General features: G+C 36.9%; 1 protein-coding gene across 2 annotated transcripts; it reads left to right on the top strand.

Annotated features, from left to right (window-relative positions):
* The first annotated feature begins 1,353 nt into the window (after positions 1-1,353).
* On the top strand, positions 1,354-15,904 carry si:ch73-204p21.2 (uncharacterized). Of its 2 annotated transcripts, none has more exons than XM_067588518.1 (9): positions 1,354-1,472; positions 5,519-5,571; positions 8,222-8,348; positions 8,730-8,787; positions 8,868-8,931; positions 10,310-10,378; positions 10,576-10,632; positions 11,498-11,572; positions 13,982-15,904. In XM_067588518.1, the coding sequence occupies exons 3-9, from the start codon at positions 8,227-8,229 to the stop codon at positions 14,269-14,271; spliced, it is 735 nt and encodes a 244-aa protein (XP_067444619.1). In that variant the 5' UTR covers positions 1,354-1,472; positions 5,519-5,571; positions 8,222-8,226; the 3' UTR covers positions 14,272-15,904. The 2 variants fall into 2 exon arrangements, with proteins under 2 accessions (XP_067444619.1, XP_067444541.1); XM_067588440.1 differs by having other exon boundaries at positions 1,365-1,472; positions 5,512-5,571.
* Positions 15,905-16,791: the final 887 nt, after the last annotated feature.

Raw genomic sequence — 16,791 nt, 5'->3', positions numbered from 1 at the left:
GAATAAAAAGGGAACATTAACCTGTTTTTTTTTTTTTTTTAAATGACCCTTAAACTACACAGTAGGCGTTGTTATCTCTCTCTCGCAGTCTCGGTAGGCCGCGCTCCACCAGTCAAGCAGCCAGTGTCAGTTTCAGTGTTTGGGTGGAGCTGCAGATAATGTTCAAGTTTCAGTTTGATTTAGGCTTTAATAAGCTTATCAGTCCCAGCTGCATGTGGTCAGAGGAACTGCCATAAAAAACACTCCCTCTGTCTTTTCTTTACTAAAGGAGAACTTGTCATAGCAGAGCGAGCTGAAAGTGACACAAATAGATTCATTCATGCAACTATTTGGTACAGAACTTTCTGTTTTTACACCTTCGTTTTGTACAGAGAAAGAACAAGACAAGATGTGAAAAGACAGAAAGAAACTTGTGTAACGTTCTGCAATAATAACATTTTACAAAACTAGTCCTGCTGGCGTCCTGTAAAGTCTGCAGTGTTCATTAAAGCCACAATATGAGCGTGTTGGACACAACAAACAACGTCCTCTCACCAGTACTGAAGCTAGTGTGTCCTGAGGGCGGCGCTAGAGGAAAGGTCACGGGGTCATCGAAATCTAAATGGGTCTTTCTCTGGGAAGCAGGAATGTGGTTGGGAGTAAATGAATCAAAGAGTATATATTGTATGTGGCACCTTTTTTAAACCTGCAGTTCAAAGTCCTGCATAATAAAGCAATGAAAACATAAACCATGAAACAGTGTGAGATTAATACGTACAGGGTTTGAGTTAAAATACAAGACTGGAAATGTTGATAACTAAAAGAACAGATATTAAAACTGAATAAAATACAGAAAAACTAAATAAACAAAAACAATAGATAAAGACAGGGCAATGAGAAAGACTTGTTTAGCCTAGCACAACACAGCGACTGGAAGCAAGGGGAAACTATGAGCCTTGCTTTATCAAACGAGAAAAAAACGCACCTGCACGCTACAAAACTACCTGATTTACATGTTTCATCTTGTTAGTTAATAAGTTAGTCACCAATCCATCCTGTAGTCAGCTGAGTATTGTTGACAATGTAACATATGCCTCTTGCATGTTACATTAAATACATTAATTGTGCTTCAAATGGTCACTATGTCTAATAGCAACATCTTTTAGTATAGAATATAATTTTGTCAGTAATTTTACCTTCATTTAATAGTTGTAAGGTGGGGGAAAAAAATAGGATTATGTCATTATCTAAAGGAACATTATCACATTATGTGATAAAATCGTCATAGCGTTCAGTTAGTATAAGCAGCTGAGTCCATCAGTCTCTTTTGTGTGCAATGTGTGAACAGTGTGTGTGTTTCTTTAAGGGGCTCAAACAGCAGAGCGTCTCAGTGTTTATTCTGTCTGTCAATGAGTAACCCTGCAGCAGGAGAAGCTTCGTACGTACAGTATTTGAACCTGAAGTCACAGCTGTTTGTACGTACATGGACACAGGTAGGCTTTCCTTTCACTTTATTTCATAATCTGTAGTAAATAACCAGGCAGCAGTTATATCTTTTTTTACATTTCTGTCAGATCTAAAGTGAAGTCTTTAAACACATGTGAAGGTTCAGTCTTGAGCTTCTGTCCTCCAGCTGCAGCTGCGTTTGTTACTGCAGTTATTCAACATGTAAATATTCAAATATTAACAATAATCTAATTTCATAATCTAAATAATCAGGATGACTGTGTTTGTTATTGTAACTATGACAAACACCACAGAAATAAATAAATAAATAATAATAAATAAGTACCAAAAAGTCATTATAAACAAAACATATATAGTAGCCTATATATGGGAATATTATTACACAATTATATAACAATGTTTGAAATACTGTGATGTTCTTTATATTTTTAATATATTTAAAATTATGTATATTTTAAGATATTTAAACATTTGCACGGAAAGATTTGGCAAGATACTTTTATACCAAGTTTCATATCCTGTTGTGAGTTTATCAGCATAACTGTGTGATATTATTACTGTGTGTGATGACATAAAACATATTGATATACAGGACAACATATAAACAGCAGCAGTCTGTGTTCCCCTGAGTTTATCACATGTGAAGCAAAATTTCTCATGTGAGAAATTCACATGATGTAAATATAACATACATGTGAAATGTGAATAAATAGTGTATGTATACTACTGTATAATATTGTCTCTCCTCGTGGTTTAAACAGGGATTTTAACATCAGACGTTTCCTGTAGCTTTGACTTCCTCATCTTAGTTGAGCTATTATGATGATTGATTATCGTTTGTACTATATGGAAGATTTATAGCGCCTAAATAAAAACAAATCAAACAAAGAATTAAGGGAAATACATTACACTCTGTTATATATTTTTTCTTTATTATCTATGCATTTATGATGTCATAACTGAAGGAAGAACACATGTTTAATGACAAATATTTACGTTCCTGTCTTTAATAAGTGAATGATTTGTTTTTCCATCGTGACACAGAAAACAAAGTGACCACTGAGATGCCAAACTAAATAAAAGCACGCTTATCATTTTAACATTTATTTTTATTCAGGTAATTTAAATCTACTTTAGTAGATATTGTCAATAATTTGATGTGTCGCCTTCATATCGACACCTCGATCACATGATGAACATTACATGATGAAGACGTGATGTTGAAACTTAACAACATTTTGGGAGCATCTGTTGTTTTTTTCTGATATCACGTGTGAAACAGCATTTCATATGTGATCAAACACATGATCATAAAGTATATCAATAATATCAATAGCATATCCAACTCTTCTATTGATGAAGGCACATGTGGGCATTTTACATGTTAAATATAATATTTCAAAACATGAAACATAGATTTCACATGTTCTTTGTTGGTGTGGGTAAACCTGTAGAAGGGTTTTGACAGAAACACTTGTTGTTCTTTGAAGAATTATTAAAGTAACTGATTAGTAATCAGAACTGTAATAAGATTAAATATCCATAACCAAACTAACAGAACTGTGTGTCTGTCAAACTGGCTCAGGAAACTAAAACTTACACAAAACAATAAGGTTTTTAGAACAAAACCGGAAGAAGATGATGAAGGGAGGATGTCAGCAGGAGGAAGGAAGAGAGAGACCACATGGACCAGTTTTTATAGCCTGAACCAGATCACACTGACGAGCCTCCACTGTCAGTCAATATCCAGCAGGCAGCGTCTGAGACAGCGGGAGAGGCGTCACTGTCTGACTTTGCGGCTGCCGTAGATGATTAAACAGCGTTGAGAATAAGATAGAAAATTATGAAAATTTAAACTATAAGGACAAACTTTATAATAAACATAAATAATCAGACTCAGCTGGATTTAGGCTCAGCTGTGTTTTGAGTTAATGCTAAACTTAGCAATGCTAACATAGCAAATAGTATACTAATGTAGCATGCTAGCATGTTAGCATAGCTAAATATTATAAACTTTGAGCATGAAAGTTGGAAATATTAGTTTAACAAAACAATCGCACCTCTGTGTCCACTTTCTAGCTTTTTTCCTGAGCTTTCAGTGGCATCTCATGGTCACAAGAAGAAAGCAAAGATTAGAGGAAAGTCTCATTTTATGCAGCAGAAATGTGACCAACTGAAAATCTGTAACCAAATCGGCTACTTCCTCTGAATGTTTGATGCACTTTAGAGGAGTAGAATCATCCATCCTTCCATGTCTTAAAGGAATAGTTCAACATTTTGGAAAATACGTTTGAGAGTTAAATGTTCAGATTGATAATATGATGATAATATCCACAGCCAACAGCTGGTTAGCTTAGCTTAGCTTAAGACTGGAAACAGGGGAACAGCTAACCTGACTCTGTCCAATGATAACAGCTGCCTACCATCACCTCTAAAACCCACTGATTAACATGTTCTATCCCATTTGTTAAATCTGTGTAAAACCAAAGTGTAAAAACAACAGACCGCTTTTTCAGGTGGGACCAGTAAACCTCCAGGAGTCTCTACTGGTCGCCTGGTTTTGAATCATTAGCACAGTACGCAGCATACAAAGAATGTGTCTTGATGTTTGCCCCCACAAACGCAACACAGAAGAATAAAAATAGAATAAAAGTAATGTAATAATAAATAATGAAATAAAGTAAAATTAAAAATCTATTCACAGAATGGAATAATAATAGTTTTGAAATGGGATATAAAACTTGAAATGAAATATTGACTGTACAAAGGAAATATGGACTGTGCTATGGACAAAGAAATTAAGTATATGAAACACATGAACATGTGCAGTAAATAATTTAATTAAAGCTGCAAGCAGCGTTGGTCGGGACGTCGCACTCTAGCCCGTCGGGATCAGATCATTTTGCTTTTTAAAAATGAGAGATATTTCTTACAAGTGTGGTGTGCTTTTATTTTGAAAGTTTGATTGACATGTGTACTGTCAGGTGTGTAGAGACAATAAGTAACTGCAGCTGGACAGAAAAATACTCATATATTTGAATGGAGAGTGTGAGTGAACCCACACCTTTTGGAACATTTACTGCTTCCACATAGTTTTAGATACAAACTTCATTTGAACTTTAAATGAGTCACGAGACTTTGACCTACAAATCTTGAATTTACATGTTTTTTCTATCTTTTATTGTTTTTGAGATATTAGAGTGTGAGTTTTAAAGTCTTTTCTTGCTCCTCCTGTGATTTTATAATGAGTGTGTATTGCGGAATGTTTCACAGCACTGAGGGAGTGACATCACCAGGAGCAGTTGGAGAGGAGGATTTTAGAGTACGCTTCTTGTGAAATCTCCTCATAAATCTCATGACTTTGGCCAAATCTTACATTAAAAATCATATTTTTGTAGGAAATGTCATGGTGAATCCATTGATACAGGTTTGAAAGTGGTCAGACTTATAGTTTATACATCAGAAGCCTCTGTTTGACACAAAGTTCATGCCCATAGATTGCCTCCCCATTGTTTTACATTGTAAGGTGTGATGTGGCACTGCAACTTTCAGGGCTTATAAAATCCAAACCGTTCAAGTTATTTCAAAGTTTTTAACAACTTTTTTTCAGCATAGTGTCATAAGTCACCTATTAAAGTTTGAAGCCGATACCATTAACGCCCACGGAGGAGATAGCGTTTGTTCGGGGTCCAAAATTAGGGCAAAGTCCTATTTTGAAAGGCTAATTGTGGACTTCCTGTTGGATTTAGGTCAGGGGTGTCAGTGTATGTTGTACTGTTTTACAGTAGTCCTCTGCCTTTTGGGCTCGGTCCCTAATGATGTAGCAGTGGAGGATGAATGCAATGCACAAAAAGTCTAGTTAGATGAAAATTATGAAAGCACAAGGATTGAATGAGATAAAGTGCAGTTAGGATCAAAGCTTGTCGCTAATGTGACTGTTGCTGCGTTTCTTATCCTATTAAACTAATATCCTGACAGTAAGAATCAGTTTACTGTCACGTTTGTTGTCACTGTGATGACCTTCAGCTGTGTGTTTGTTCTGATGGTTTCGTGTTTTTCTGACAGGAGTCAGTGACGATGGTTAAACTGCTTCGGTCTTCGCTCAGCTGGAACTGAAAGAACGAGGTAAACATCTGAAAAACAACAAACCATAACTAAAAGCAGAAACATACAGAGCACATGTTTCTTTACTTTTCATTCTTATTTTACTTTTTCATGACTTTAAAGTGTTTACACACATTGTGGGGTGTTGACACATAAATACAACCTTGTGTTTAGTCTGTTTCTCCCTCTAATGTCAAAAAAAATCAATTTTTCTGTGTTTTTTGGCATCTGAGGAAAAGCTCAAAAGGTGAACTTTCACTGTGACAGATGTGAATATTCTCTAAAAATGATCCTGTATCAGTGTGGCTGTGTTATCATAAGAGAGTATCAGTATCTCCTGCAGGTAGAATACAGGCTCTGACCTTTGACCTCAAGCCTATAATTAGTCATTTGAAATTTATTTACATGTTACACTCATCTGGGCTCCATATAAACCACTAAAATGCAAACATAGTCTTCAAAACATACTCAGTCTTTGTGTCAATGTTGTATTCTGTTGTGTTGCTGTAAATAATTAAACTTAAGTACTTGAGCACTAAAAGCTGTTTACTGTTAAAATATTGTCCTTTACAACATCCCGCAGCCCCTCCTCCTCCTCCTCTTCAGTTTGGATTTGCATGTTCACAGAAACTGAAACCCAAACAGCCTGCAGCAGATTTTACTGCCTGTTGTTTGTGTAAAGCTGAACTGCAGCTGTAAACATCAGGACAGCTGTTAGAGATCAGGTCTGTAATCACAGATGTGCAGCAATACAGTGAAGATAGTTTGAGTGAGTTTTAAGTGACTATGATCCTCATTAAAACATGTTGGATGCTGTTGAGATTCCAGGTTTCATTTACAAATCACAAAACAGCAGATAATACTACTATACTCCACCAAATAGTGATTTTTCCCTCTAAACTTCTCACATGCTTTCATTTCAATAAATGTTCAAATGATCCAATATTTCAGCAAAAATCAAAGATTAGAGAAAAAGTCCAAAAACTGAAAACAGATTTGTGTATCAGAACTTTGTTTTTTCTTCTTTCCTCTCCCATTAATCATCTCACCACCCCTCAGATTTATCTGCTGACCCTTTGGAGGGGCCCGACCCCTAGGTTGGGAACCACTGGACTAAACTAGCTAACTGTATATAAAGTAGTGTAAACTAGCTCCACCTCCAGCAGCTACAACAGTAACATGCTGCTCTAACACTGATGCTTCACTATTAATAATCTAATGATGTCATATATAATAATATATCAGTCAGAGGGACCAAACCACTACTTTTACTGCAATACTTTAACTACATCAAGCTCATAATACTTATGTACTTTTACTGCAATACTTTAACTACATCAAGCTCATAATACTTATGTACTTTTACTGCAATACTTTAACTACATCAAGCTCATAATACTTATGTACTTTTACTGCAATACTTTAACTACATCAAGCTCATAATACTTATGTACTTTTACTGCAATACTTTAACTACATCAAGCTCATAATACTTATGTACTTTTACTGCAATACTTTAACTACATCAAGCTCATAATACGTATGTACTTTTACTGCAATACTTTAACTACATCAAGCTCATCATACTTATGTACTTTTACTGCAATACTTTAACTACATCAAGCTCATAATACTTATGTACTTTTACTGCAATACTTTAACTACATCAAGCTCATAATACTGATGTACTTTTACTGCAATACTTTAACTACATCAAGCTCATAATACTTATGTACTTTTACTGCAATACTTTAACTACATCAAGCTCATAATACTGATGTACTTTTACTGCAATACTTTAACTACATCAAGCTCATCAAGCTATGTACTGGCATTAGCATGCTAACATGCTAATGTTAAGAAGCTATACTATTTACAGTGCTCACCATCTTAGTTTAGCATGCTAACATGCTAATGTTAAGAAGCTATACTATTTACAGTGCTCACCATCTTGGTTTAGCATGCTAACATGCTAATGTTAAGAAGCTATACTATTTACAGTGCTCACCATCTTGGTTTAGCATGCTAACATGCTAATGTTAAGAAGCTATACTATTTACAGTGCTCACCATCTTAGTTTAGCATGCTAACATGCTAATGTTAAGAAGCTATACTATTTACAGTGCCCACCATCTGAGTTTAGCATGTTAACATCGTCTAACTAGCAATAAACAAAGTACAGCTGAGGCTGTGTTATGATTTCCTCCATCAAGGAATATTTTATGGTTTCACATTTATCCACGTAGCTAACTGTGTGGATGAAGATGCCGGTTTGTCGGCTCACCACCGTTCAGACTGAAACATCTGAGGCTGCAGATAAAGACTGCAATAATATTTTAACAGGCTGATTCTTCTGTTACTGAATTACTAGAACTACCCGAGGCACGTACACACTCTCTTTCAACATGTTGTCTATTCACAAGTATAAAAGCTTTGATCAATCCAGAGATTGCACACAAATTCAATCTTAAATGAGCTGAATGCAAACAAGCTGCTCAGACTTTGTAGAGAGCAGTTTCTTCTCGGTTGAGGAAGTCGACCACGCCATCGGTAAATGTAAATCGTCTCTCATTCCTCAGACAGAGGTCGATCTTTATATGACTCACTTCCTGTGCTCTCTGTACACCTTAACGCCTCCCTGTCTCTCTCTCTCTCTCTCTCTCTCCCTCAGTGATCATGGCTGCAGTCGGAGCAGAGGTCACAGACTTCTGGTTCCAGTCATCAGGAGTCATCAGTTTCTTCATCCTCCTCCTCCTCCTCTCCATCTTCCTCACAGCTCTCTGCAGCGAGTGCAGCAGGTCGGTTCTGTTCGGCTCCAGACTTGAACCTCAAGTTTAAAGTCTGCTGATGTTCTGTATTATATTCAGTATTAACAGTAGATTTCAGTGAGTGACATCAGCTGCACATCTTCCTTTATTATCATGAACACAAATGTTATAATTTTTCTTCCAACTTTTTAGCTAAAGTCTTTTGCAGCATTCAGATCTGTTGAGCTTGTATCTTCTGCTTTGAATGTGAATCTGTTACAGTGTTCGGACAAACAGCAGGAGGATCATCATGTAGTTTAACAGCGTGATTTGACTGTATACATTATATTTGCACTTTGCGTAGCTGCTGTGTTGTTGTTCAGGTTTTGTGAATAAAGTCGAACTGATTTGTATTTTTTGTCTCGTTCGCAGACGTTCGTTTCAGCTGCAGGATCAGGAGCAGAGGAATCCTTCAGCTCTCATCAAAGTGGTACGAGATGATCTTTACTGATTTATATATTCAAGTGTTCAGAGAAAAGAAAACGTCTTTAACGTCATGTTGATTGACAGGTGAAGCTGGAGGAGGTGGCGAGGGAGAATCCTATGATCAGTGACATCCAGAATGATGAGAAAGGTGAGTCAAAGTTCTTGTATTTACTGAAAACAATCAGTTTTCGTCTCCTTCTGCACCTGGACTGGAAACCGATCATCTCTGTGGTTTTCAGGAGTTTCATCAAGTCTGAAAACCCTGAAGTGTGAAAATATTTGTTCCTCAAGTTTCTCATGTGAACCAGAAACAAGAAAACTTTCAGCTTGAAACAAGAAACCGTTTCTGAAAAAAGAAACTCAACACATTTAACGCTCGAGTAAAACCTGTTGACCTACGTGACCTTCATTCACACACAGTTTGACTCACAAGCAGTAAATTTACTCCAGTAAGCAGTTTCAATGTTCTTCACTATTTCCATTTTATTCTACTGTATACTTGTATTTCACTATGTTGTACCTCTCGCTCCACTACATATGTTTACTTTCTACTTTCCAGATAAATATCTTGTACGTGAAACATATGATCAGTAGAGTCAAGTAATTGATTAGTCGATTAACTGGCAACCATTTTTGATAATTCTTTGATCGTTTCAGCCAATTTTCAAGCAAAAATGCCAGAAACTTGATGGTTCCAGCTTCTTTCTGTCATGACAAGTATTTGAATTTCTTAATATTTTAGACTTTTAATCAGACAAAATAAACAAATCAAAGATATTGACGAGGTAAAACACATCACAGTCAACCAAAAGACATGAAGGAGTCAGAGTCCAAAGCACAAAAAGGGGTTTACACGCCCATATTAATGACATATTTCCTTTTCCAATATGGACAATTTAAACAAAATGCTTTGATCCACAGAACATTTCACCAACAATGAGCTTATATTGGACAATTTAAACAAAATAAAAAAGAAAATATCTAATTAATTTGGGTGTGTCAACCTCTAAACCTTTTCTACACTAAAAACTCATCATAAAACTCTAACATGTATATTCTTGTATTCTAAACATAACACCGGTGTCGTCTACCCATAACATACTTTACAAAATACACAGAAACTGTTGTAATTACAAACATATATATAACGTGATTACAACATTTACCAAATACAAATATATAAATGTATATAACGAGAGGAATCATCCATACAAAGTATCATGTTTCATTTTTATTTAACTTTATTCTAAGTTGTGTTGCTGTCTCACAAACCCCTCACACACTCAGACATTTGTTTGTTTGTTTGTTTTTACAAAAGACCACAGATAACAACACATAAACAGGCTGAGTTGTGTTTTTCTGTCAACAATCAACAGCTGTGACTCCACAGTTCTGTTTCATGGACGCCGAATATAACGTTCATGAAAAATGATGAGATTTTTTTAAAAATGTCACATCAGACGTTCTGCATGAGAACATGATGATCCTTTATTTCCTTCCTCTCTGTTGTGTGTTTGTGTGTTCAGAGTTTGATCGTGATGAAGGAAACTCGTTCACTCCCTGGAGGAGCCACCTGGGGGCGCCACAGCACCAAGGTGAGTCTGTCTGATCAGTCAGAGACACCTGACTGCGTCTGACTGCAAGAGAAACTCATCATGTCAGTAATAAAACTCTGAAAGACACAAAATATGTCAGAAAACTGTTTCATCTTCTTCTGAGAAATCAGTCATTATAACGTGTTTGTGTGTGTGTGTGTGTGTGTGTGTGTGTGTGTGTGTGTGTGTGTCCTCAGATCAGACCAATGGCAGCGTAGCAGTGAAGACAGGAAATGATCGGGACGCTGTTGACGGTAATTATTTAAGAATTTACTAATTTTACTTTCTGGGTTTTTTTAAAATAGTTTTTAATCAGAACATTAACCCTTTCATGCATGAATTATTAAATCACAGAGTAAAAAAAATGTTATTGTTTATTTTTACACTTAAACAAGTAAAAAATCATGTCAGTAACTTTTTTTTTAATATATTGTATTTTGACATGTGTCCACTGTAGTAGACACCATGCATCAACGGAGTAAAAAGTGATTTATGGAAATCAATATAGGCTATATGTATATGTGTGTGTGTGTGTGTGTGTGTGTGTGCGTGTGTGTGTGTGTGTTTATATATATATTATTTTATTACTAAGAGTAAATGGTATGAATACACATAGAAACATAAGATAACAACAACGATAGAGAAGATATTTGGAAGACATGTCAATAGACAGAATGTACCGTTTGTTGCATGACGTCCACTGGAGCAGACGGATGTATTAGATGTATTTTCAGTCACAGAATATAACATACAAGGAAAATATTATTAAAAACTTGATAAAAGTATTTCAACTAAACACATATTTAGTTGAAAAATATACTTTTTACCTGTTTTTTTCTCTGAGAATAAAAGTATTTAACAGATATTCCTGAGCTACTTGGTGCATTTCCTCCACCTGACACCATTTTGAATTTGAAAGAGTCAAAAATGATATTGGGGGTTCAACACCTGGTAGTTGGGACATGATACAACTTAAATGGTTCAAGATGGCTTCCAAATATGTGTGCACTGTAGTGGACACCATGCATGAAAGGGTTAAATCAGATCTGGAACTGAATTACTACATTTCCCATGATGCCTCAATGCCACTGCTCTGTGTGTGTGTGTGTGTGTGTTCAGGGTCAAATCCTGAGGCGGAGAAGTCCGTCACGTTCACTCCGTGGAGAAGCCACCTGAGGGAGCCACAGAACACAGGTCTGGTTTTATGTTTCCACTGAAATCCACAGCTGTTGCTGATGAGAAATGAATTCTGGAGAAAAATGAGTGAAAAAAGAAATGAAAAGGACGAAGGAGCAGCTGAAAGAGGGCGGTGATGGTGAACGAAAGAAAAGACAGAAAGGATGAAGGGAAGAAGCCATGAAAGAGGAAGATGAGATAAAAGAGAGGAGGGAAAGAAAGCCAGAAATAAGAAAGGAACATCAGGGCTGCAACTAACGATTATTTTGATTCATCTTCATCTTTAATCAACAGTTAAAAACTTAAAGCTTTAAATGTTATTAGTTACTGAAAGTGATTTTTAAACTTAAATGTAATATTGTTCTGTACTCTGCATTTTCTGTATGAACGATGCTGAACAAATAATGAATCATTTAGACAATGACATGTTAAATAATGACACTCAGAGGCCACAATGACATCTTGTTTTATCCAAAACCAAAAGATCTTCAGTTTATTGTCATAAATGATGAAGAGAAAACAGACGTTTTAACGCCTGCAGTCTGCTCTATATTTACTGTGTTACCTACTTCCTGTCCTCAGATTTATAAAGTACTACTATCAGTACATGCAGTACTGATACACTGTTAAACCTGATGAATTGATAACAATCACGCTGTTCTTTATGGGTCATGATCTAAACCCAAATTTCCATATTTTGAGAACCAAAGAACGTTTGGCTTTACTGCTTGAAGGACGATTGAAACTATGAAAATAGTTTCACAACAGGAGGAGGAAGCTCTGATTTCTGGTTCTGATGGTTCCTGCAACAGCTGCTCTTCAGTAGAGCAGGTGGAAACACACAAAAAACTAAATCCAGGAAGTCTTGCTGAATATTTGTCCTAAAGTGGTGCAGACAACCATGAAATAAAACACTGAGGCCCTCTGTCTTCAGGTGAAACAATAGAATAAATGTTGTCTTTGATTCAACTCTAAATCTTTATCAGAAACTGGAAACGTGATCAAAATAGTCGCAGATGAATTTTCTTCCGATTGACTAATCGATTAATCGTTGCATCTCTTTTGCATTTTTGCGCCTTCAGATGCAGCATCTTGTTTTCATCAGATACTTTTGACACAAAAAACATGAAAGAGAATTAAACTATAAACAATGATATAATGATCATAAAATGAATTGAACAGCACAAAACAATCAATAAAACATCTATAAAAACACACAGAAGCAAACTGAGCTCCCACAATCCCAAACCACCACTAAACCACCACCAAACCACCACTAAACCACCACCAAACCACCACTAAACCACCACCAAACCACCACTAAACCACCACTAAACCACCACCAAACCACCACTAAACCACCACCAAACCAATGTGAGTTTATTTGTAACTGTAATACATTAAAACATGCATAAAATATTAAAATGATCATTTTACCATATAGAAACCTTTTAAAAAGAAATACAAAAAGTTAAAAACAGAGACATAAATGCCGGATAGATGTACTTAAGGTTCAGTTAAAGGTATAATATGTAATTATTCCACATTAAAATGTCTAAAAACAACTAGACCTATGTTATATATGTTGTTGAGTTGTGTACTTACATTATCCCAAATGTTTCCAACAGTTTTCAAACTCAGAGAAATCTGTAATTTAATCAAAGTAACGGACCGTTTCATTTGGTCGTCTGTCGATGGCGTCATACCTCCTCTACCAAAGAGTAAACACGCACCAGATGCATACGGCGGCGCTGTGTTTGTCCGCTACAATGGCGTCTACCAAAGAGTAACTTACACACATACAAGATAATACATCGGCGTTGTGGTTGTTCCACACAAACTGTTATAAATGGACTTTTATTCAGTTTTAAGCCACATTTTCATAAATTTAGGTGGTTTTTAACTATATCTTTTAGCTGGAAGAAGGATTTTAGTCATTGGACGTCTCGATCTTAAGTTATCAGAGAAATAAACTGGACAAACGTTAGCAGCAGCTCGGCTAACAGCCCCTCCAGGAAGTCCGGTGGTCACCAAACATCGTCAGAGAAATATTGATTTTTTAGGTGAAACAGCTTTATTCAGTGTTTTTACCTGTAATCTCCGGGTCCGTTTGTTCTGGAGAGGAGGAGACCTCTGCTGGTAAAAACATCCCGAATGATGAACACTGGAGTAATCGTATCCCGGTGAAGCTGGTTATTTAACAACGAAGACAACAACTCCCATGATCCCTTGCTACTTCACACCGTCATCACACTCCGTCTCTTGTTATCGTTTTGATTGAGACGCCTAGCGGCTGAAATTACATATTGTGTGTTTAAAGGCAGCTAACGAGAAATAAAATAACTAAATAAACTGATGTCATAATAATAAACTGATTTTCTCTCATTTTCAATAATTGATCAAAATATTCTTGTTTGTGTCTCTCAGATCTGAACAGCTTCACCCTTCCCGACTCCGCCCACATCTACCACACCGTTGGAGGACGCCGGAGCAGTGGCGACGTGTTATCGCAGCCAACCGATGACGAGCCGGGGGACGAGAGCGGCGCGGCAGATCTGAGCAACCGCGAGAGGAATTCGGTGTACGCGAAAGTCAGCAAGAGGGTGAGAACGACCTCGCCGCCTGTCCTCACACCTGAGGTACAGGTGGAGGAGGAGGAGGAGGAGGAGGAGTCTTCACCCCCACTGCCCGACAGGAAGTCGGCGCTGGAAGGATGATGATGATGATGATGAAGGACTAAAGGACAAATCATGAAAGACTGAAGATGAAGGACAAACAACAAAGAATGAAAAAGGATAAAGGAGGAAAGAAGGATGAAACATGAAAGTGTAAAACAAATGATGAAGGATGAAGGATTTAACGTCTGCAGGATGAAGACAAATTACAAAATAGGAAAGACAAAGGACAAAAGAAGAGACAAGGATAAAGGATGAAACATGAAATAAAAGATGAAGAAGGAAAAGAAATGACAATGAAAGACATGGATGTGCAGATAGAGGATGAAAGACAGAAACAATATAAAATGAGTTTGTGCTTTAAAAACGTTTATCTTGCTGTAATCATTCCTCCTGTTCATACTGACCATTAGAAGATCCCTTCATAATGACCTTACAGTGGAAGTGATGGAGGATAAAATGAAGCTAATATGAAGCTTCAGCGTCCAAATGAGTCAAATCAAGTAGATATCTTTCAACGTTACAGTCTTTTTAGTGCCAAAGTTCCTCTTTTTGTTACTATACTTCCACCTGCAGCTCAACAGGGAAACACTGTCCGAGGAAACACAAAGAGGGAATTTGATGCTAAAAAGACTGTAAATGTGTCAGATATCCACTTGATATGACTAACTCAGACTGCTGAAGCTGAATAGAAGCTTCACACAGACTTTTAAATGACTGTGTGGACACACTGTGGATTTTATCCTCCATCACTTCCATTGAAAGCACATTTGAAGGATCTTTTAATATCCAGTATGAACAGGAGGAATGATTACAGCGAGGAAAACCTCTTTCACTGCTCACATGGACACCTGACTGCTGTTTAAAGGGCTACTACAGTAGTTTACTGTCAGATTTTCCTCCCGTAACACTCAGAGACTCAAATACAGATTTTTTTTTTTTTTTAAAAAGTTAAAATCTGAGCAGCAGAGGTGAAGATATCTTGACCTTTAGTCTCTTTAGTTTGGGCCGAACACCAGAAACACTAAATCCTACATTTCCCATAATGCACCTGTGTGTCATCAGAGCCTCCCTGCTGACATCACTATGACATCATCAGGGTTGTTTTTACTTTACACACCTGTTTTGACGATTTGAGATTATTTCATTTTAATGTGTAAAACATGTGGAGTGCTCCTTTAAAGAGCGACAGGGTGATTTTTTTATTTATATTGTCAAGCACTGCTGATCAGTTTCCAATTATCCATCAGCTTTTAGATTGATTTCCTTCGATCCAATCAGCCACTGATTTCACTTCATTCCTATAAAAAAACAAGTTGCAGAGCCGTGAAACATCCTGCAGGGAGATAATCCAGAATGTCCCGATTTGTCCTCTAACGTCTGATGAATGTAGACTTCAGTACATGTTTACAGACAAAATGTTTCACTGAGCTCAGTTTGATGCGTTAAAACCTCGGATGTGTTTTATATCTGTAACGTCTGAGGAGCAGGACTGTGTTCTTTCGCTGTCATCATGTTATTGCTCTTGTTTGTTATGTTGCTTTCGGTGCATGACACTTGACTTTACTTACATGATATAAAAGCACACATGAAAAAAAATCATAAAATCATAAGGACTGAGAGCAGACTGACGCTGCGGAGATGTCGTCTGAAAATTAAAAGAATTGAGATTCTACTTTGTGTGTAGATACTGTTTTTTACTTTTCTGTCCTAAATTTAAACCTTTTTGTCTTTTTTAAAGAGGCGGACGTGTTTCACCATCTGCTGCTGACAGGAAATCATATTGTCTGAAAGTGCATCATTGTACGTCAGCAGGCCGGCGGTCGGATAAAGTTTCATCATTTAGAAATTTTCTGTTTCACAGTGAGTTCAGATAATATTGCACTGTCATGATGATGTCGGTGTGTGTGTGTGTGTGTGTGTGTGTGTGTGTGTGTGTGTGTGTGTCACAGGCCACTTTCAGGGACAAGTTTTAGACTAAAGATCAGTTAATTAGGGACAAAAAACCGTTGTCCCCACCTGGTGAACAGCTGATTTTTGGGTCAGTGGTTATGATTAGAGAAAAATGAATGTAAGTCTGTGCAGTGTCCCCAAAAGTGACCTAGAATAACGTGTGTGTGTGTGTGTGTGTGTGTGTGTGTGTCAGTGTGTGTGTTGCAACACCCTGCAGTGACTCACTGAGTCACAATTTGGTGGAAGAATGAGACTTAAAAAAACCCTCATCAGTGAAGCACGTTCACCACGTCGACCAGCTGACTGTTAGAAAGTTTAAATTCCAAGTTCATGATTCATTAATAATAATTATTTGTGCTTGTCTTTGATTATTAAAAGACTAAAACATCCTACATACCGTCGATCACTTTATTATTTCAGTCAAGTCCATTTTTATTTGTAAAGCCTAATACACACAAAATCAGAAATGAGCCTCTGGAGGTTTTATAATTTGTACAGAAACATCCTCTGTTCTTAGAGGCGCAGCGGAGGAGGATCCCTCTCCCAGGACGGACTGACAGGAAGTACATGTTACGTGTGCAGAATGGACCAAGAAACAAAAATTACAGA

Source organism: Thunnus thynnus, chromosome 1 (genome assembly GCF_963924715.1).
Source record: "Thunnus thynnus chromosome 1, fThuThy2.1, whole genome shotgun sequence".
NCBI lineage: Eukaryota > Metazoa > Chordata > Actinopteri > Scombriformes > Scombridae > Thunnus > Thunnus thynnus.
Note: the sequence above shows the minus strand (reverse complement) of the source record. Positions and strands in the feature narration are given on the sequence as shown.

Excerpts from the sequence above, each read along its gene's own strand:
- si:ch73-204p21.2 (XM_067588518.1), top strand. The coding sequence starts at position 8,227 with ATGGCTGCAGTCGGAGCAGAGGTCACAGACTTCTGGTTCCAGTCATCA. Across the intron at positions 8,788-8,867 it reads CTTCAGCTCTCATCAAAGTG|GTGAAGCTGGAGGAGGTGGC; the intron begins GTACGAGATGAT and ends GTTGATTGACAG. Across the intron at positions 10,379-10,575 it reads GGGGGCGCCACAGCACCAAG|ATCAGACCAATGGCAGCGTA; the intron begins GTGAGTCTGTCT and ends GTGTGTCCTCAG.